This window comes from Echinops telfairi, unplaced genomic scaffold (genome assembly GCF_000313985.2).
Source record: "Echinops telfairi isolate 266 unplaced genomic scaffold, ASM31398v2 ScPeMD7_7467;HRSCAF=8505_1, whole genome shotgun sequence".
Taxonomy (NCBI): Eukaryota; Metazoa; Chordata; class Mammalia; order Afrosoricida; family Tenrecidae; genus Echinops; species Echinops telfairi.
The window spans coordinates 28,715,341-28,735,048 of record NW_022111368.1 but is presented as its reverse complement, the minus strand read 5'-3'; the positions used below and the strand labels follow the sequence as shown (position 1 = coordinate 28,735,048).

Sequence of the window (19,708 nt, the reverse complement as noted above, 5' to 3'; positions counted from 1 at the left end):
TTGAACAGAACAGGGGCATACTGCCATGTTCTAAAATCAGGAGAGATGTGTGTCAGAGTTGGAGCCTTTCATCCTATTTAGTCAATGGGTATGCTGAGCAAATGACCCAAGAAGCTGGGTTATCAGAACTCGAGGTAAACAACAACGACAACAAAAATCCTCCCAAGTGGACCAGCCGGCGGCATCATGATAAATAGAGAAAACATTGCTGTTGTCAAGGATTTCTGTGGTTCCGTTGTTTACTTGATACGGTTCCCTGGCCACAGTCTTTTCTTCTTTTTCTCCTCATGGGTCTGGGTGAGAGAAGGTGGGGGGCAGCTGATGGGATTCTAGTGTGAGTCATTACGAACTGGGCCAGTTGTGACTGTGAAACTGGGAACTGGAGCACGAGGAGGGGTCATTGTGGTCACCTTGACGGATGTGAAAGGAGCCGTCTCGATTGCAGGAGGGGGATTTCACAACCATCCAGGAGAAGCCGAGCGTGGAGCATGTCCTTAGACCCTGAGATCCCTAGTTCAATGCATTCAAGCCTAGAAGTGGTTGTGAGAATGGAGCCGGACCAGCGTTCAAGTCTGTTGGATGAAGGGACACTATGACTTGGAACTGGTTCGAAGACAGCTAACAAGCGCCACCAGGTAAACTTCTGAGCTGATCGCTCTGCTTTAAATTTGACTGGTCTAGAAGCTCCTCTCAGAAGCCACTGTTTGGATGGCCCTTTTTTAAAGGCACCTTGGGGTATCGTGGTTGTGCGCTGGGCTGCTCACCCCAAAGTCAGCAGTTTAAAACCACCAGCCACTCCTCAGAAGAAAGACTAGGCTCTCAACTCCCGTAAAGAGTGACAGTCTTGGAAATCCACAGGGGCAGGTCTCCTCCGTCCTGTAAGGTGGCTAAGGGTCCGAATTGATGTGAAGGCAGTGAGTTGTGTTTTTAAATGGCACCGGTTTGCATGGGAAAATTGGACACTGAATATGCAAGACCCAAGAAGAGCCCATGGGTTTGCAATATGGTGCTGGCACAGAATACTGAAAATACTATGGACTGTCAAAAGGACCAGCCAATCTGTTTGGAAAGAAGTATGGTCAGAATGCTCAGTACAGGCAAGGATGGCGAGGCTTCGTCTCACATCCTTTGGACATGTGGTCAAGAGAGACCAGTTCCTGGAGAAGGACATCATGCTCGGTGAAGAGAGAGGCAGAGAGAAAGAGGAAGGCCCGCCACGAGATGGACTGACACGGTGGCTGCAACAATGGGCTGGAGCACAAGAGCAACTGTGAGGATGGGGCAGGAGCAGGCAGGGTTTCGTCGTTCACTGACGCAGAGTCCTTCCGGGTCAGAACAGACTCAGTGGATAACTCAGAGAACTGGTCTGGGCTATCCACGGAGGACAGAAACATACCTGACATTATGAGTTGGAATCGAACAATACGGTTATCTTTCAGGGAAACCAAGACAAGAACCAAGTCACTTTGAGTAAAGTTAATTTTTTTTAACCCTATACTTTGGTTCTTCCAGAAGCCATCAGCCCTGTAGCCTACTGACCCTGTGCCCCTTCAAGGCTGTGTCAAGAGCATCCTGTTCTGACACACAGATAGCTCGTCCTGCCTACCGAAGACTTCCATTTAACGCAAGTTCTATCTCCGCTCCCCTGTGCCCAAGGCCAGTCCTGGGCTGGGGCTGACCAGCCAGTCTGAAGAACAAGTGTTCTATCAGGTCGTTCCTCCTCCCTGGAGGAAGGGGACCTATGGCCTTGACTCCTGGCTTGGCCATTGACTCAGAGAACTCCTCTTCTGTGCCTCAATTTCCCTATGTGTCAAATAGATGAACACTCTTTGTCAACTCCCTTGCCTTGAGGTTGAGAAATAGACTTGGAGTGGTTTTTCTTTGAGAAACATTACTGTTTGCATTGAATTCTGTTGCCCCCGAACATGTACATCCTCAGCCCTTTACCTGTGGCTAAGCAGCCTTGTTGAGAGGTTGAAGCACTCGGCTGCTAACTGAAAGGTCAGTAACTTGAGCCCACCAGCTGCCCTGCAGAGGAAAGATGTGGCAAGCCTTCCAAACCTTACAGGGCAGCTCTGCTCTGACCTATGGGGTGGCTGTGATTGAAATCTACTCATGTAGAAGTGGGTGGGTGAGTATAAACCTCAAACTCACGGCCATCGCGTGGATTCTGACTCACAGCAACCCGACAGGCTTCTCAGGGGTCTGTAGCACTGTAACTGTTTTTGTTTTTTAAATTTAAATCATTTTATTGGGGCCTCATACAACTCTTATCACAATCCAACCATCCATCCATTGTGTCAAGCACATTTGTATCTTTGTTGCCATCATCATTCTCAAAACTTTTTTTTTCTACTTGAGCCTTTGGGATCAGCTCATTTTTTCCCTACCTCCCCCACCCTCCTCTCATGAACCCTTGATAATTTATAAATTATTATTATTTTCATGTCTTACACCGACCACTGTCTCCCTTCATCCACTTTTCTGTTCCCCGTTCCCTAGGGAGGGGGTTATATGTCGATCATTGTGATAGGTTCCCCCTTTCTCCCCTCACCTTCCACTTCCCCTCCTGGTATCGCTACTCTCATTATTGGTCCTGAGGGGTTTATCTGTCCTGGGTTCCCTGAGTTTCGAGCTCTTATCTGTATCAGTGCACATGCTCTGGTCTAGCCAGATTTTTAAGGTAGAATTGGAGTCATGAGAGTGGGGAGGAGGAAGCATTAAAGAACTAGAGGAAAGTTGTATGTTTCATCGGTGCTATACTGTACCCTGACTGGCTTGTCTCTTCCTTGTGACCCTTTTGTAAAGGGATGTACAATTGTCTACAGATGGACTTTGGGTATCCACTACACCTTGTTTATCTTTAAGCCTTTAAGACCCAGATGCAATATCTTTTTATAGCCAACACAATCAGCTTTTTTCACCACATTTGCTTATGCACCCATTTTGCCTTCAGCGATCGTGTCAGGGAAGGTGAGCATCACAGGATGCTGGGTTATTAGAACACAGTGTTCTTGCATTGAGGGAGTACTTGAGTAGAGGCCCAATGTCTGCCTGCTACCTTAATACTTAACACATAAATATGTGTACATAGATCTATTTTCCTATCGTTATATATAAGTATGTTTACATTTAATTCCTGCAGGGTGTGTCTTACATCAATCTCTTTTGAGATATCAGCGAGTACGTTGATTCAAGTGAGTGAGTAGAGACCGCAGGGGAAGACACCAAGGAGCTAAGGACTAGAATCTGAAGCGAGTCCAGGGCCTTCCTTCCCCCAGAGCAGGCCGTCAGAGAGCCAGTGCCCCAAACCCAGGCTCCTGGCTTCCTCAACTGTGAGAAAGCACCTTCGTTTGTTGAAGTCCTCCACTTACAAGAGTGTGTCACGGGGGTCCTAGATCACGGAGTCATTTATCTCCCAAGCACAGCGCTTTTTATTATAGACCCTCACGAAAACCATCGCAACAGCAATTGACTAGTGTAATCACAATGGAGAAGAAGGAAAAAAGTGGATCTGGGAACCTGGGTTGCTTAGTTCCCAGGGTCCCAGAGTTTCCAGACCTCCTCAAGAGACTGTGGAGCTAGAAACCTCCATCCCCGATGTGCCCAAGCCATAAAACACCAACAGTTACTGGTTGCACCAGGGAGTCTCTGGGGGTTGCGCACAGTTGATGGTCTAGGCTTCTAATGGAAAGTGTGGGGGTTCAAGCTCACCAAGAGGCCCGGAAGGAAGGCCTGGCGACCTTCTGAACAACCAGGCACAGTTCCACTCTGATACCCAGGGGGGTGTCATGAGTCAGAGTCGAACAGGTGGCAACCACACCTGGCAGTCACACCACAAATGGATTCTATCAAGCTGGAAAGGGGCGATTTCCCTCATGCTTGTGACTTAGGAAGTCCCTTGGGGGCACACATGGTTTGCGACGAAACCAAAGGTTGGTGGTTTGAAGCTCCCCAACAGAGACACAGAAGAAAGGCCAGGTGACCAGCTTCCCTGAAGATCACAGCCAAGAAAACCCTGCGGAGCGGTTGGTTCTGCGCTGTGGCACATGAGGTCTCTGGGTGTCGCACTATACTCAATGGCAGTGGGTCTGGCTTGGCAGGTGAATACGGAGGGAACTGCAGTTAGACAGTTGTCATCTGGGGAGTGGTTCTAACAGCCAGACCTGGAGGTGGCGGGACAGAAGAGGAGAAGGTAGGCCCTGGAGATACCAGCCCTTCCTGACAGCAGCCTCCAGAGGGGACCAGGTATCTCCTCTGGCACAGATGCCAGGCTGGGGGATGAGTCAAGAGGGGAGGGCATGGGGTTCAGGGTGTGGTGAATACAGCCAGCATTGTGCTTTTTAGCACCTTCACAGTACCCAGGGGTCAGGGGCCTCCTGGAGGTGGGCCTCCAGGGTCCATGCTGGGGAGAGACCCCATGGGGTCTGCAGCCTGTTCCCCTGGGCCTGGGTTGCCAGGGTTGCCTCCCCCAGCCTCCCTCACCGCAGCCTGATCCTCATCTCTGAGTCACCCTTTGATGAGGTCCCATTTCCTGTCTGAACCCCGTCATTGAGCTAGAACCTTCAGTGATTGTGTGTTCTTGTGCCTCCGGCAGGGGCAATGACAGGGCTCCAGCTCTGACCCAAACACAAATCTCTTCTTTACCCTGATCCCACCAGGAGGGGCCCAACCTTTGTATGCCGCTCACCACCTCTCAAAGCGCTGCTGAACTTGGGGGTGGGCGGGTCCCAGGAGCAACTAACTCCACCCCTCTCTCCATCTGCCCTTTGGGGCTCCTACTTTGCGGGGGGAAATCTCACCAGCTTCTAGCTGTTTTCAAAGACAAGCAGCGCGTTTATTTATTGCACAGACATTACGAAGTACTGTACAGACAAACGCGGGGAAACGATTCCACCAAGAGACAGGCAGGTTGGGGCCTTCGCTCCACATTCTGTTCAGTAATAAGCTGCTTGCACTGATGAATACACTGTGAGTATCTTTCAGATCAGAAGAGTCCTTTCCACATCACCATCTTTAATGACCATGTCCCGTGTGCCCTGTGAGAGGCTGTTCCCCACCTCTGAGTGTTGGAAGGCAGGACTCATTAGGGTACCGCAAATAATGCTCCCAGAAACATCTGCCATCTGTCCGTCCGTCCTCCAGCAAGACTTGCTGAGGGCCTGTTCATCAGCAGGTGTCTTTCTGAGCACTGGGCGGCCAGCAGTTTACAGAACAGACAGGGACCTGTGCTGACACATCTCTGGGCATACTCTCACTGCTTTCTCTCCCATCCGGTGACAACTAGACTGCTGGGCCAAGGGCATACTTTGTGGGACCCGCCCCCCACTCCCCCCCAAGGATCTTGCCTTAGGGCGCAGCCTAGAAGAGGGGGAAGTCTGGGTTCATCTCTGCCCAGATTGGCCAAGCAGTAGGCAGTGAGACAACCCTTTCCCCTGCGCCCCAGGAAACCGGGAAGGCAAGCCCCGTTCTGGGTATGGGCAGGGGATGAGCCTAGCCACTCCTTGGCTAAGAGCTTTAGGAGGTGGCTGCCTTGCGGGGCTGGACTGTTAGGCTTTGGCATCATTTTCTAAATCGGAGCCACCCTAGGTACTCCGGAGCCTCGGTGTCACCTCTCCCATCTAGCAGGTAGCCAGATTTCCCCAGGGAAATCCTGGGAGCCGGTCTGGGGAAGACTCCCATCCCAGGAAGGGAGGGCGGGTCCCAGAAAGGGAGGGCGGGTCCCTTCCGCGGGTCCCTCCCCCGCCCAGGCCCAGCCCCCTACCGCCTGCCTCCGCCCCTGCCCTTCCAGCGCTCCAGGCAGGTGGGGCGGACACACAGGTAGCTCCAGAGCCCAAACCTGTCGGGCCGGTTTGAGAGCTGGGGGACCGAGGGAGGAAGGCTAGTGAAGGATGCAAGCCCTGCCCGGTGCTGCTCCTGCACCTTCGGCCTCCTGAGCCAGCCCGCTCCTGCCTACCCAGTTGCCCACCCAGCCGCCCGACCCCATGGCGCAAGCTTGGGGCGTCCTGACGGCCCTGCTGGGCCTGAGCCTGGGGCTGCCCCTGAGGCTGACAGGGGCCTGGGCCTCGGACTGCGAGTCCCTAGGCTCCGTGGAGCGCCTGGCGTTCTCCCCGGCGTCCAGGTCCCGATGGCTGGCCCCTCGTGTCCGCGCGCCTGGGCCCTTGGACTCGCTCTATGGCACAGTGCGCAGCTTCCTCTCCGTGGTGCAGCTCAACCCCTTTCCGGCCGGTGAGTGCGCTCTTTCTCCTCCACCCGCAGCTCCAGAGCCTCCGGGAGGTACTGGGGCCCCAGTTGGCTTCCTTCTTTCCCCTCCACTGTGGGGTGCACTCACCCTGTCAGGGACCACCTGCCCGCCAGGGTGTCTAGCAGCTGCTTGCCCTCAGTTTCCTAACCAGAAGTCCCCTTGTGTCTGAGGCGGTGCCTGGCGACCCTCTTGTGTGACCTTGGGCAAAACCCTTTCCCTCGTATGCCTCAGTTTCCCTGTCTGCAAAGTGGAGGCCCTTGTACTAGACGTTCCCAAAGACCTGGCTATGACAATCTCTGCGTCTAGGGTGCTGAGGGTTGGAAGGACCGGTAGGGGCTGCAGGATCCCTCCCCTTCCCAGTCACCTACCCACTTGGGTGCAAGGGCTACTGGATCAGCACCCCCTGCCCAACCTGGGTGCAGGCTGGTGGCTACCCTGCTGTTGGGCCTAGCTGTAGGTCTACCTGGCCTCTCCCAGCCCCTGGCCCTAGCAGTTTCTGTGGCCTGGGCTCCAGGACCATAGGACACTGTTCCCTGAGGGTGCCAGGTGTGGGTGGAGGCCTCCCTGGCCCCGCAGTGGTGAGGGCCGCAGGGCAGGGGGGGTGGAGGTGGTTTGGACCCAGGGGCAGGGCTCTGAGCCCCCAGCTTGGTTCTCTCCCATAGAGTTGGTAAAGGCCCTGCTGAACGATTCGGCCTCCTGGAAGGTAGATGAGGTAAGCCGGGGAGTGGGGTAGATTGCCTTGGCGGGGATTCCAGGGCGAGGCTGCAGGGGGTCCTTAGCAAAGGCTTCTTGGATCAGCCCAGCCCACTTGGTTGGGTATCTGCCAGGGTGGGGCGTGGGGTGAGGGGTGTCCCAGGCTACCATCTCTCCCCTTTCCCGGGAGTGTCGCTGTTGGCAGGCCTGGGTTCAAACCAGCACTCTTGTCACTTACTGGCAGCGGGGTTAGCAATGAGTTCCTCGTGTCCCCGAACTTCACCTTCTTCTAACGTAAGATGGTCATGAACAGTCAGGGCCAGTTCAGCTCCTGTGAGGGGTTTTGGTCGAATTTGCCCGCCCTGCACTTCTGCCCACCCCTTGCCCCTCTCCCTGCCGAGTGGAGGTGGGGCAATGGGTCCCTCTTTGCCGTCTGCCCAGGTGGTGCGGTACCAGGCTGGCTACTTGGTGTGCGCCGTGGTAGCGGCCCTCTACCTTCTGGGCGTGCCCATCACTGGGCTCTGCTTCTGCTGTTGCCGCTGCCGCCGGCGCTGTGGCGGCCGCCTGAAGACAGAGCACAAGGCGATGGCCTGTGAGCGAGGCACCCTCATGGCCTTCCTGCTGTTGATCACCCTCGTGCTGCTGTGAGGGACGGCCCAGGGCGGGGGGAGGGCCGGGGGCGTGGCCTAAGGAAGTCCTGGCACCCGACGAGCCCCCACCCACCCACCCCCCGTGTCCCTGCAGCATCGGCCTGGTCTGTGCCTTTGTCACCAACCAGCGTGTGCACGAGGAGACGCGTCCCAGCCTTGAGGCCGTGCCTGAGACGCTGCGCAGCCTCCAGGGCCTGGTCTCTGATGTCCCCCAGGTGAGCCCCTTTAAACCTCCACACCCAACTCAGCCCCGGAGCACCAGGCCCAGGCAGGACAGAGTGAGGAAGGGTCCTCTAGTCCTAAGCCTCTGCAAATTGGCAGGGCGGCGGGGGGTGGGGGTGGGGGGTGGGGGTGGGGGGGGCTCTTCCTCCGCGCCGCTGCTGACTGCCATCTGGTGGCTAGTCCCTGTCATGAGCAAACGCCGGGGCTGGGCTTGGAGCACCCTTACCCTCTTGGGTAGCGTGCGGGCTGTGGGGTGTCGGGGAGGTGGCCTGACGCCCACTGTTTGCAGGAGCTGCAGGCAGTGTCGCAACAGTTCTCCCTGCCCCAGGAGCGAGTCTTGCAGGAACTCGATGGTGAGACTCATGGCTCAGGGGCTGCCTTGGGAGACCCCCACTCCCTCGCCCTGACTCCCCCTGGGAAGGCCCTCGCAGAGCAGGGGCTGGGCTCGACGGGGCTGGGCTTGTGCTGCAGGGTGGTGACACCCGGTGCCCACCTTGGGGGTGGGGTAGGGCACATGGGGCAGCCCCTTCGATTCCTGGAGGGCCGGCTCTACAGATGGCAAACCCCTGTGCTTGTCAGACGTGGGCGTGAGAATCGGGAACACCATCCACACCCAGCTCAGGAGCACCGTGTATCCGGCGCTGGCCTCCGTGCTCAGCTTAGGCCAGGGTGAGCCCAACCGCCGCCCCCCAAGCATGGGTGTGGGCCAAGCAGGCGTCCTCCTGGGGGGTAGGCCCCACCCTGAGCCAGCCCCACCTAGGACTTTCCATCCACATTATCCCAAGCACCTGTGGCATCCCAGCCCACATCCTGGCCTAGCCTGTCCTGGGGCAGTTTCCCTTACAACAGCGAAAGCAGCTTTGTGACCACCTGTCCCTTTGCTGGAGGGTGGGGTGGCTGTGGCTGTTCATTCAGGATGCGGGTCTCTCAGCCCTGCAGGTCACTGTGCACCACCTACAAGTCCTGAACGCCACCTCCTGGGGGCTGCAGAAGGGCCAGGAGCAGCTGGAGCCCCAGCTGGCAGAGCGCCGGGGGTACCTCCAGATGCTGCTGCAGAGCCCTGGCTGCCAGGGCTGCTCTGGGGCCGAGAGCAGGGCCCGTGCCTTGGAGCTGGGGGCTGACTTCACACAGGTGCAGGCCCAGCCCGGAGGCCTCTGGGGGCTGAGAGGGGTTGCTCTGCTGTGGCCCAGGACCCCTGGGCATCTGTCCCCAAGACGGACCCCTTCTCAACCCTCCCCTGTCCCCACCCACCTAGAGTTCACAACAGGTATTCTGGCAGCGGGTCACAAGCCCTGTGCCCTGAGCTCTACACACACACACACACACACACACACACACACACACACACTCACACACTCCTGCGTTCCTGCTGCCACCCAGGGAAGTCGGGACTGAGGTGAAATTCATTTTACCCATAGGGTTTTGAGGGTGCAGAGGCCCCCGTCCATTCAACCTTCTCTAGGGGTCCCTTTCAGGCCACCGTGTGGACTTTGTCAACACACTCCATTGCAGGTGCCCCCTGTGGACAAGGTCCTGCATCGACTAAAGGGTGTCCCTGAGGCCAACTTCTCCAGCATGGTCCAGGAGGTAAGCACCCGTGTCCCCGTCCCCCCTCACACGAGAGAGGCCCCTGTTTCCAGTCTCACTTTTAAGATGTGGATCCAAGCAGAGCCTCACCTACCACTGGGGCTGGAGGCACCTGCCGCCTACCCTCACACCCTCACGTCAGCACACAGGCTGGTGGGGAGGTAGGCAGCCAAGAGGAGTTTGAAGCCAGAGCCCTGAAGGGAGGGCCTGGGAGCCTCGAAGGTAAGCGAGCGCTCAGGCAGAGCCCTGGGGAGTGGTCAGCGGGCTGTGCGGCGGGTGGGGAGCGGGGTGGGCGGTGTGAGTCAGCATCTAGTGTGGGGAAAATGGTGAGTCAGCTGGGCTGGGTGGCTAGAGCCTAAGGCTTGAAGAGGAGAGAGTGGGGTGGGGGTGGGGGGTGGGGTGGGGCTGGAAGGGGATCTAGACACTCATAAATGCCACCCAGGGATGTAGGACCTCCTGTGGGAGGAGCCTTCAAAGGGTCCTGAGCAGTGTGGGCTGTGACGGGAGCTGGGTGTCAGGAGGGTGGCCTAGCAGTGGGGTGTGTAATGGACAGACATCTGCAGTGGTCTAGACAGCAGGTGCTGATGGATAGGAAGTGGGGGTCTGTAGGTGTTTGGTTTTGGGGGGTTGTCTGCCTGTTCTTTGAGTTGGGAGCCCTGAAGAAGGTGTACCTCCCTCTGGGCCTGGTGGCTTCAGGATCCTCTGAGCTGGGGGACCGGGGTGGAGGGTGGGAGGCACAGCTTAGCTTGGTTCCCTCAGGATAACAACACCTTCAACACCCTCCCGCTCCTGGCTGCCCTGCAGACGGCCCAGGTAGTCAAAGGTGAGGCCCTGCCCAGCGTGCTGCCCCTTCGCCGCCCTGCAAGGAGGCCCTGTGTGGGGAGGAGGGGCTCGGGGCTTCCCCTGGGGTTCTCAGAGTACTGGCTGGGGACTCTTGTCCCACCGAGTATCTGGGCTGGGGGAGGTGAAGGTTGCCCTTGTTGGCTGAGCCCCTCCGCCTCCCTAGAGTGGACCTTTCCTGTCAACCCTGGATGTTCTTCCCACCTGCCCCTCTCCTCCCTGGGCCCTGGGGGCCCTGGGGCCCCTCCCCACCCCATAAATACGATTGCTTCTTTGGGCAGAAATAAAAGAGACAGTGGCTCAGGACCCCCAGGGCGTGAGGACGCTGGCCCAGGAGTTCCCAGGCTGGGACACGGCCTCCCACTGGAGCCAGACTCTGGAGGATGTGGAGCGGAGGAGCCGCCCCTACCTGCAGGAGGTGCAGCGATACGAGAGATACAGGTACCTGGGAGCCCAGGGGTGGGGGCTACGGGGCAGCCAAGTTTCTAGGCCTCAATTCCAGGCCCCAAGAGCTCTTGTGGTCCTGAGCCTCTGCCTCCAGTTAGCCAAGACTCTTGGAGGACTCCTGGCCCCTGCTGGCTATGTACCCTTAGGGCCCAGCCTGGGGAGCCTCCTAGAAGCAGTGGGTCTCATATGTGTGGCATATCTGCCCTTTCAAAGCCCCAGTGCTGGGGCCAGTGGCCACTTGCTGACCGCACACCCCCTGTGTGTCTCTCACCAGCCCACCCAGTGCCTGCCTTCTCTCTGACACCCACCCTCTTTGCGACAGGTGGATCGTGGGCTGTGTGCTATGCTCCATGGTCCTGCTTGTGGTGGTCTGTAACCTGCTGGGCCTCTGCCTGGGCATCTGGGGCCTGTCTGCCAGGGAGGACCCCAGCCACTCGGAGGCCAAGGGCGAGGCTGGAGCCCGCTTCCTCATGATGTAAGAAAGGGCTGCGGGGAGGGGAAGGCTCTCTTCCCTAGGCCAGCTCCTGGTGTGGCTATAGAAATAGTGTCCTGGGAGTCAGAGACTGGACTTGGCGCTGGCTTGTAAACCAGCTCACTGGAGGACCCCAAGAAGATCACCTGTCCATCTGGGCGTCCATGCCCCCTCTGTATCTTTCTTTAAACCACTTGCTGCCATTCTATCTATCCTGACTCACTGTGACCCTACAAGACAGGGTCAAACTGCCCCTGTGTGTTTCTGAGCCTGTCACTCGTTATGGGAGTAGAAAGCCTCATCTCTTTCCCTGGATGCAGCTGGTAGTTTCTAACTGCTGACCTTGCAGTTAGCAGCCCCATGCATAACCACTATGGTACATAAGGACCACATCCTTCTTCCATAGCGGTCTGGCTGCACTGGCTAGTAGGCCCTCATCCTCATCGAGCCCAGGCACAGCCTGGGAATCCTGCTTCTCCCAGATTCCACCACGCACCATCCACAGGAGACAGCAGCTGGGGTGGAATCTGTTACCCTTCCTGCACCTGAGGGTCGCTCAGGCCAGGGCTGCCCCATTCCACTTGTGCGACTGCTCACTGCACAAGGTGCTGGTGCCGCAGTGGAAGTAGGGGTTGAAAGGCAGCCCATGCTTCATGCACAAGGCCTCCAACCCTGGCATGGGGCCGTGCTCATCCCACAAAGGAGTGCTATAGGCCAGTGGTACCCAGCCCCAGGTCCCCCACCAGGTGCTTGCCCTGCTTCTGGCCCAGGCAGGCCTCTGCTATGCTTGGGTGGTGTAAAGTCTAGAGGGGTGGAGCCCTGTTGAGGGCTAGGCCCACAGGTGGACAGTCCTGGCTCATTGGGCAAGATGGTACCCTCTCCTTTGGGCTTCCAGGGCCAGGCAGGCACAGGCAACAGGAGGGATTGAGGTGGGCAGCCTCCTGTCCTTTTATTTCCCCCAGGGGTGTGGGCTTCAGCTTCCTCTTTGCGGCACCCCTCATCCTCCTTGTCTTCGCCACCTTCCTGGTGGGTGGCAACGTGCAGACGCTGGTGTGCAGCAGCTGGGAGAGCGGGGAGCTGTATGAGGTGAGCCTGCCCTGCCCCAAGGGCCCAAACCAAACCCCCTGCAATTGAGTAGGTCCTGCTCACAGCGACCCTACAAGACAGGGTAGAGCTGCCCCTGTGGGTTTCCAAGACTGTAACTCTTTATGGGAGTAGAAAGCCTCTTCTTTCTCCCTTGGAGGGGCTGGTGGTTTTGAATCTTTCAATTGGCAGCCTACCAGGGCACCTCGAATGAGGATAGAGGCAGGCATGAAGAGTCCGAGAGAGAAAAGCCTCCAGGAGCTAGAAGTGGGGATGTGGAGAGAGCCCAGGAGTGGGGGGCTGCAGAGATGCTGTGGGGCATACTCTGAGGGTCTGGCCTCAAACCTGACGCCCTCTTCTCCCAACTCTGAGCTTGAGACCACGGCACCCTCAGTCCTTCCACAGGAGAGCCAAGATGCAGACCTGGATTTGAAGGTCACACTGGCTCCTCTCCTAGATAGGTGTGTGAAGATTCCTTGCAATGAGTTAGAGCCCAGAGGTCATTTGAGTTAGAGGCCAGGTTAGGGCTGCTGTCCTGGGCTTTTTCCCACCCCTGGTCTCTGCAATGCCGGGCAGCCTCACCTCTACCTGCTCCAGCCCATCTCTTCCTGCCTGCCACCAGTTTGTAGACACCCCGGGGAACCTGCCCCCGTCCATGAACCTGACTCACCTTCTTGGCCTGAGGAGGAACATCAGCATTCTCAGGGCCTACCAGTGAGTGGGCAGCCTGGGCTGGGGTGTGAGGGGAGGGGGCAGGGGGAAGGAGCAGAGGTGGGCAGGCAGCCAGGGTGGTGGCAGCCCCTTGCCCATCACTCCCCTGCCCCTGCCTTCCTCAGGGAGTGCAAAGAAGGGGCCGCTCTCTGGAGCGTCCTGCGGCTCAATGATTCCTATGACCTAGAGAAGCATCTGGACATTAGCCAGGTAGGGGACACTTCTGGGGGCTGTGGGGGCCCTTCTGCAGAAACCCCATCCTCTGATCCTACTGCTAAGGAGGCTTGGCACCATGAATCCAAGACATCTTCCTGTTCCGATTGAGGTGGCCTCTCAAGGGTAGAGGTCCCAGCCAAAGCTTAGGAGCCCAGAGAAGGTTCAGGGGTGGGCGGGTGGGGGACCAGCTCTGAGCACAGAGCCCCAGCTGAAATGGTGGCAGGAGAGGATGGTGGCAGTGATGAGTGTATGTGTGTGTGTCCCAGCTGACAACAGCACCCCAGTGCGGAGTGGGGTGGCAGGAGGGTGTGGCAGTGATGGGGAGGTGATGAAGCTGGGTCCCCTTTGCAGAGGGCTCTCTACAGGCGCCTTGCTGAACTCATTCAGTCCGTCTGCCGGTGGTAGGAGCTGGCTTCTACCCCAGCCAGCCTGACTCTGGGACCTGTTCTCTGAGCCTTTGGGCTCTCCCAGAACTTGGAGAAATGTGTGGCTGTTGGCCAGACGGAAGAAGACACGGAACTTACTTGATTGAGTCGTTCCCAACTCCTAGTGGGTTTCTGAGACTAGCTTTATGGGAGTCAGAAGCCTCATCTTTCCCCTTTGGACTGGCTGGTAGGTTTGAACAGCTGACCTTGCAGTTAGCAGTCCAGCCGGTCACCCACTAAGCCACCAGGTACTTGCTGCCTTTCCTCCCCACTCCCAAGTGAGGGTGGCAGCAGGAGGTACCTGGAGTTACCAGGACCTCCCCTTTTCCAAGCACATCCCAGGTAGAGCCATGTCTCTTTCTCCTGAGGAGTTACTGTGGTTTCGAACTGCTCACCTTGGGGTTAGCAGCCCAACTTGTAACCACGACCCCGCTAGGGCTTCAAACCCTGGGGGTTGAGTTTCATGACCCCCAAGTCTTCTCCAGTGATCGGGAAATGCCCAGGACCTCCATGGTTTGCCCTGACCATGTGAGTCGTCCTTTCCCACATTCAGCAGATGTGCGCGGCCATGTATGGCTAGGTCACAGGTGCTGAAGGTCTGGCAGAGAACAGGCAGAGGGGCCTGCGGCACGGAGCCGACTGACTGCCGTCAGCAAGCACACAGAGGCATGCGGCGAGTTCAGAGCCGTGGGTGCCGTGACGCCCCGAATGCACGGGGGTGTGAGAGAGGGCCCGGGAAGCTGACTTAGCCATTGGATAGGCATCCCAAAAGAGCTGGGTTTTGGGGCACAGGAAGGAAGCAGGCCTGCTGGGAGTCTATGTGGAGCTGGGGTGCGGTAGTGGGGGACCCTGGATATCTGTAGGGAGGGCCCTGAGGCCTGCTGACCTTCACCAGTGGGGAGCAACTCTCGTGACTGCCCTGTCTCCCGCAGTACATCACCAAGCTGGAGGAGGACATGCAGAGCCTCACGGTGGATGTGCAGGACCTGGACGTGCTGAGCCCCGCCGCCCGCCGGGACCTGGAGGCCCTGCAGGACAGCGGGTTCGAGAAGATCAACTACCCAGCCTTTCTCACTCAGGTCAGCAGTGGCCACCCCACCCCAGGTGGAACAGAGGGACCCACAGAGGTGCTGGTGCCTTGGGCCTTCCTCCATGCCCCCATGCGTGGCCCCGGGACTCCCCATTTCAGTCCTCAGGCCACTTCCTGTGGGCAGTGACCTAGTGCCATTATGGAGGTCTAGCAAGAATGACTGTGCTCCTTACCCCACAGTGTGGTCCTGAACCCACTGATTTGAAAAGGCTGGGGGAAAGCCACCTCTCTCCTCATGGAGTTACACCAGAGGGGGTTTCCCCACCCCCACCCTCCTTTAAAAAACAGTTTCATTGGCACTTCCGTCCATCCACATATCATACAATTCAATGGTTCAACCATATCAAAAGAGTTGTACAATCTTTACCACAATCAATTGTAGAACATTTCTTTTCCCCCATACTTACTGTCATTACTGTAATTTTTTCTCTTTTAATTTTGGCAAACATATACACAACAAAACATTCTCTAATCCAACCACTTCTCCATGTAGAAGTCAGCACCATTGATTATCCTCTTTGTGCTGTACGACCATTATTGATATCCCTCTCCAAAGTGTCCTGCACCCAATGGCCCCTGAGCAAAGCAAAACCTCTTCCTTCTTTTATTTATTTACTACACACAATGGAAACGGGGCTGATCTCTTTACCTGAACTGATGTGTCCCAGTAGGCTTGGCTAATTTGTTGGGGTTCTCTGGACTTTTGCGGGTAGGTGGAGGTGAGGCCTGGGGCTCGGCCTCCACTCCCCCACCCCCACCCCCAGCTCAGGCTCACCTGTCTGCCCCCAGACCCAGAAGCCGGTGGTGAAAACAGACATGGCGAAGCTGGCCCAGGAGCTGGAAGCCGTGGCCCAGGCCCAGGTGAGAGGGAGCTGAAACCCCCCCACACCCCCCTGGGGGGGGCAGGAGTCACAGCGAGGCCAGTGTGTGTGTGTGGGGGAGGGGTGCTGGGGGTGCTGGTATAGGGCAAGAGGGCAAGGGTGACCAACCACCTGGGGCTGCTGTTGTGCAGGGTGGGTGGCCTTGGGCAAGTCACTCAACCACCTGGGGGACTCAGTGTCCTCATCTGTACGGTAGAGCCGGGAGAGGGTCAATGTGCCCCACGGGTAACTGGAAGGCTGGTGGTTGGAGTCCACCGAGGAGCCGAAGCACCGAGAAAGAAAGGCGTGGTGGTCAAATGGCTGGAAATCCAGCTGCTGGAAACTGTGGGCACGGTTACACTCCGGCCCACATGGAGATACCGGGAGTTGGAATTGCTTGAGACCTGCTGGCCTTTTAAAAAGTGGCACTTTTTGAAGTGCCCAGGGCTGGGTGGCCCAGACAAGGTCACCTCTGCCCTCACCCCACCAGACGAGGTCCTTCTCACTGTCCGCTGCCATGGCAGCCGGCACTGATACAGGCGCTGTGAGGACAGAGCAGTGGATCAGATAGCATGACAGTGGCTCCAGAGAGCTGAAATGCTACCAGGAAAGAAAAAAGAAAAAAGTCGCCTTTTGTATTTATGAATATTTGGAGTTTAAAACTGTGCCCCTAAGACATATCACTGGATGACCGCAGCCCACCACTGCAGCCCCCTTTGGTTGGCCAAGGCGCATGCGCAGTGTCAGCAGCTCCGGCAGCCCAGGGCTGGGACTTGGCCGTGGGTTTCCGAACCCTCCGACCAGGCCCTGGAGCTGCCTCCGCTTTCTGCCTGTGAGCCCAGGTTCGGGAAAGGCTTGTAAAGGGTCCCCTGGTCAGGGTGCCACTCTGATCTCCATCCCCCCCACCCCCACCCCAGAGTGACGCGGCCCTGCAGCTGCAGCTGCAGGATGAAGCCCGAGCGCTCAGACGCCTCCATAAGGAGGTTGCCTTCCCCCAGCAGGCTCTTGTGGTAAGCTTGGGGTTCAGGGAGCCCAGGGGTGGGGTGCCAATGGTCCCTGCTCACTACTGACCCAGAGCCACCCAGCAGTGGCGCATCAGTAAGGCCTGGTGGATCCACTGCCACAAAAGATCACAGCCCAGAAACCCCCGGGGGGCATTTCCACTCGGTCACACACAGGGTCACCATGGTTGGGCTCCAAAGCCATGGGTTTGTTTTCTTGTCGTTGGTTTGGGGGGAGAGACCTGGAGGTCTGCAAGAGAGGAAGCAGGCAGCCGAGAACCTTCCCCTCCCTCCGTCCCTCCCTCTAACCACAGGCTCTCTCTGCAGGCTGAGCTCAACTACAGTGTCATAGCTCTGATGTCCTCCGCCCCACATCTCCAGGTGGCCGCCGAGGGCGGGGACGCGCGTTGGGTGGGAGGAGGTGGGCCTGGTCTCTGCCACATGGGCAGCAGAAGCGGCAGCGGAGGAAGGTCTACCAAGGACTTCGTCTGCTCTGCCCAGCCCCACCGGACGTTGAGGGTGGTCATGGGCAAAAGATGGGGGAGGGTGTGCAGATCCTTGAAGACCACCACCTTTGATCTCTGTGTCCTCAGGGCCTTGCATCCTTGTCCCCCCCCCCTCCTCCTTAAAGTGAGCATGCTCTGTGCTCCGTGGTGAGCTAGGAGCTAGCGAGTGGAAGGATGAAGGAAGGGGTGACTGGCTGTTCCTAGACTGAGCAGGGCCTGAAATCGAACCCTTGCCTCCCCACCCACCAGGCAGAGACTTCCGACGTTCTGGAAAAGGCCACTTACTTGAAAGGGGAACTTCCAGCCTGGGCCACCCGTATCCTGAGGAATGTGAGTGGGCAAGGGTGAGAAGGGTGGGTGGGCTCCGAGCTGGAGCTCGTCACTATGGGACTGGCTCTCTCCCGGTGGCTCCCAGCAAAGCCATTAGGCCTAGCCTGGTCATGCCAGCATGGTGTGTGGGGGTGGGGAAAGGCAGTGTGGGGTGCTGGGCCCCTGACAGGCCAGGCCTCTTTCTCTCCTGCAGGAGAGTGATTGCTACCTGAGCCGGGAGGTGAACTACTTCTCCCAGTACGTGAACTGGGTGCGAAAGGAGGTGAGTGGGATCAAACCCTGCCTGTCTTCTGATCCACCACCCATCACCTACCTCCAGTGACACCAGGCCTGCCCTCTCTTGCTTCCCACACCTCCTTGGGATTGCTCCAGGCCTTCAGCAGCAACCCAAACACCCCAGCCTGGCTTCGGAACCCTCTGCCTGCCCAGTGTCTGTTGCTGCCCTCTGTGCGCCTTGAATGTGAGCTGGCCGGGCGTGGCTCTCTAGAACACTCTGCCCTCGCCATGCCCCATACCACTTCCCATGCTGGTTCCCTGGTCCAGCTTGTCTGAAGCCAACCTAGCCCTCAGATCTGACCCTTCTTGGGCACCGACACCGGATCTGCTGGGGTTCTTGCTCAGTGTGTGTGTGTGTGCGCGTGCGTGTGTGTGTGTGTGTGTGTGTGTGTGCACATGACACATCTGTGCATACATGTGCATGCACATTGCTCTCCAAGCAGAGCCTTCCCTAAGCACAGGGTGGGGCCTGCAGGTTGGTAGATGAGATAAACAGGACAGGAGTGGGGCAGTGAGCCTCTGTCCCCATCACTCTGGGCGCCTGTGGCCCAGTGTCTCTACGTGAACCTGCTCTATGTTCCCATGTCTAGGTGTACTCCAGCCCTAACAGGGGCTTCCCTCTGAGTATGGGGTACACCTGTGACCTGTGTGTCTCTGCATGTACCTGCCTTGTGTTGACACCACAGGTGACTCAGCATATCGCCACCTGCCAGCCCCTATCCGGAGCCATGGACAATGGCCGTGTGATTCTGTGTGACATGATTACGGCCCCCTGGGTAAGTGTCTGTTGGGTGACCAGGGCCCTGGGAGCAGGCCATGAGGCAAGCAGGGCCCTGTTCTTCAGGCCCTTCCTGGACCAAGTGCAGGAAGCAGGGATGAGAGGGTGGGAAGGCATTCCTTTCCAGCCCGTGGGGGCTGACCCTGGCCCTTGTCCCAGAATGCCTTCTGGTTCTGCCTGGCTTGGTGCACCTTCTTCCTGATCCCGAGCATCATCTTTGCTGTCAAGACCGCCAAGTACTTCCGCCCCATCCGGAAACGTCTCAGGTGAGGGGGCGATCAGGATCCTTGTGGGCAGTTGAGGCTCAGGACAGAGTCCTTCCAGCTGCCAGGCCCCAGCCCGCAGCCCAACCCACTCCTGACTCCGCCCAGGCAGAAGGTGTTCATGGTTAAGTCTTAAAGAGCCACATGCTTCAAGGAGCTCCGGGGTCAAAAAGTTGCCCCGTAGCCTTCTCACTGCAATACATGTCCCCCCACCACCACCTCCCACCTCAGGCATAGCTTCTTGGACCCCTTCTTAGCCCCCAGAGGACTTCTCAGGAAGGAAAATCGGGGCTCTGGGCTTTGTCCCTGTGTCCAGGGCTGAGGGCCTGTGGCTGGGGCCTCACTCTCTTTCTGCGGATGCCACAGTTCCACCAGCTCAGAGGAGACCCAGCTCTTCCACATTCCCCGAGTCACCTCCCTGAAGTTGTAGCTCGTGCCACGGTGAGTGTACACTTGCCCTTCACCCCGAGGAGGGAAGGGGCTGCGTGGGAATGTGGGGACTTGGCAGGGCCTGTGGGGTGGGCCAGTCAAGCTGCCCACCTGACAGGCCCACCCTCTGCTCTCTCTTTCCCTCCCCAAGGGGCTCCCTTGGTAACCTGCAGCAGGGATGTTTGCTAACCACAGCGATGGCCCTGGGACTACCTGCCCCTTGACTCAGCCTAACCCTGGAGGTTTCTGCAGCCCCCCAGAGCCCAGACTGCCCCTGACCCCTGCAGGGATTGTTCTCCTCCGATTTCCCCTGGTCCCTATCCCCCCCTTTCTACTCCTGCCCCCGCCCTCTATTCATGCTCAGAAACTAAGCCAACAGGTTGTTTGTCCTCACTTCCCTTTGCGGCAGTATAGCCAGCCAGGCAGAACCTGTTTCCAAGGACGCCTTCCCCAGGCCTTTGGGCGGAAGACACCCAGTTCAGCCTGGTTCATCAACCTTTGTCCCTTCCGCTGGCCCATGCCGCCCCTGCTCCTCTCCAAGCCCTGTGCAACCTAGTCTTTATAAGTTGTCTCCCCACCTGCCCC

The 19,708-nt window shown here is 57.8% G+C and overlaps 1 protein-coding gene across 2 annotated transcripts; it reads left to right on the top strand.

Moving 5' to 3' along the window:
- Nucleotides 1-5,884: 5,884 nt before the first annotated feature.
- On the top strand, nucleotides 5,885-19,702 carry PROM2 (prominin 2). 2 transcript variants are annotated; one of them, XM_004704474.2, is made up of 24 exons: nucleotides 5,885-6,228; nucleotides 6,907-6,956; nucleotides 7,379-7,581; nucleotides 7,682-7,802; nucleotides 8,099-8,162; nucleotides 8,389-8,478; nucleotides 8,741-8,940; nucleotides 9,322-9,396; nucleotides 10,156-10,219; nucleotides 10,518-10,677; nucleotides 11,006-11,158; nucleotides 12,118-12,241; nucleotides 12,861-12,952; nucleotides 13,075-13,159; nucleotides 14,523-14,669; nucleotides 15,470-15,541; nucleotides 16,458-16,550; nucleotides 16,869-16,922; nucleotides 17,297-17,377; nucleotides 17,571-17,639; nucleotides 18,340-18,429; nucleotides 18,591-18,697; nucleotides 19,061-19,135; nucleotides 19,275-19,702. In XM_004704474.2, the coding sequence occupies exons 1-23, from the start codon at nucleotides 5,985-5,987 to the stop codon at nucleotides 19,122-19,124; spliced, it is 2,502 nt and encodes an 833-aa protein (XP_004704531.1). In that variant the 5' UTR covers nucleotides 5,885-5,984; the 3' UTR covers nucleotides 19,125-19,135; nucleotides 19,275-19,702. The 2 variants fall into 2 exon arrangements, with proteins under 2 accessions (XP_004704531.1, XP_045139879.1); XM_045283944.1 differs by lacking the exons at nucleotides 5,885-6,228; nucleotides 6,907-6,956 and having other exon boundaries at nucleotides 7,444-7,581; nucleotides 19,011-19,135.
- Nucleotides 19,703-19,708: the final 6 nt, after the last annotated feature.

What these genes read in the sequence shown, in the direction of transcription:
- PROM2 (XM_004704474.2), top strand. Translation starts at nt 5,985, where the DNA reads ATGGCGCAAGCTTGGGGCGTCCTGACGGCCCTGCTGGGCCTGAGCCTG. An exon ending in AGTCTTGCAGGAACTCGATG is followed by an intron (nt 8,163 to 8,388) that starts GTGAGACTCATG and finishes TGTGCTTGTCAG; the next exon opens with ACGTGGGCGTGAGAATCGGG. An exon ending in AAGCCGTGGCCCAGGCCCAG is followed by an intron (nt 15,542 to 16,457) that starts GTGAGAGGGAGC and finishes CCCCCACCCCAG; the next exon opens with AGTGACGCGGCCCTGCAGCT.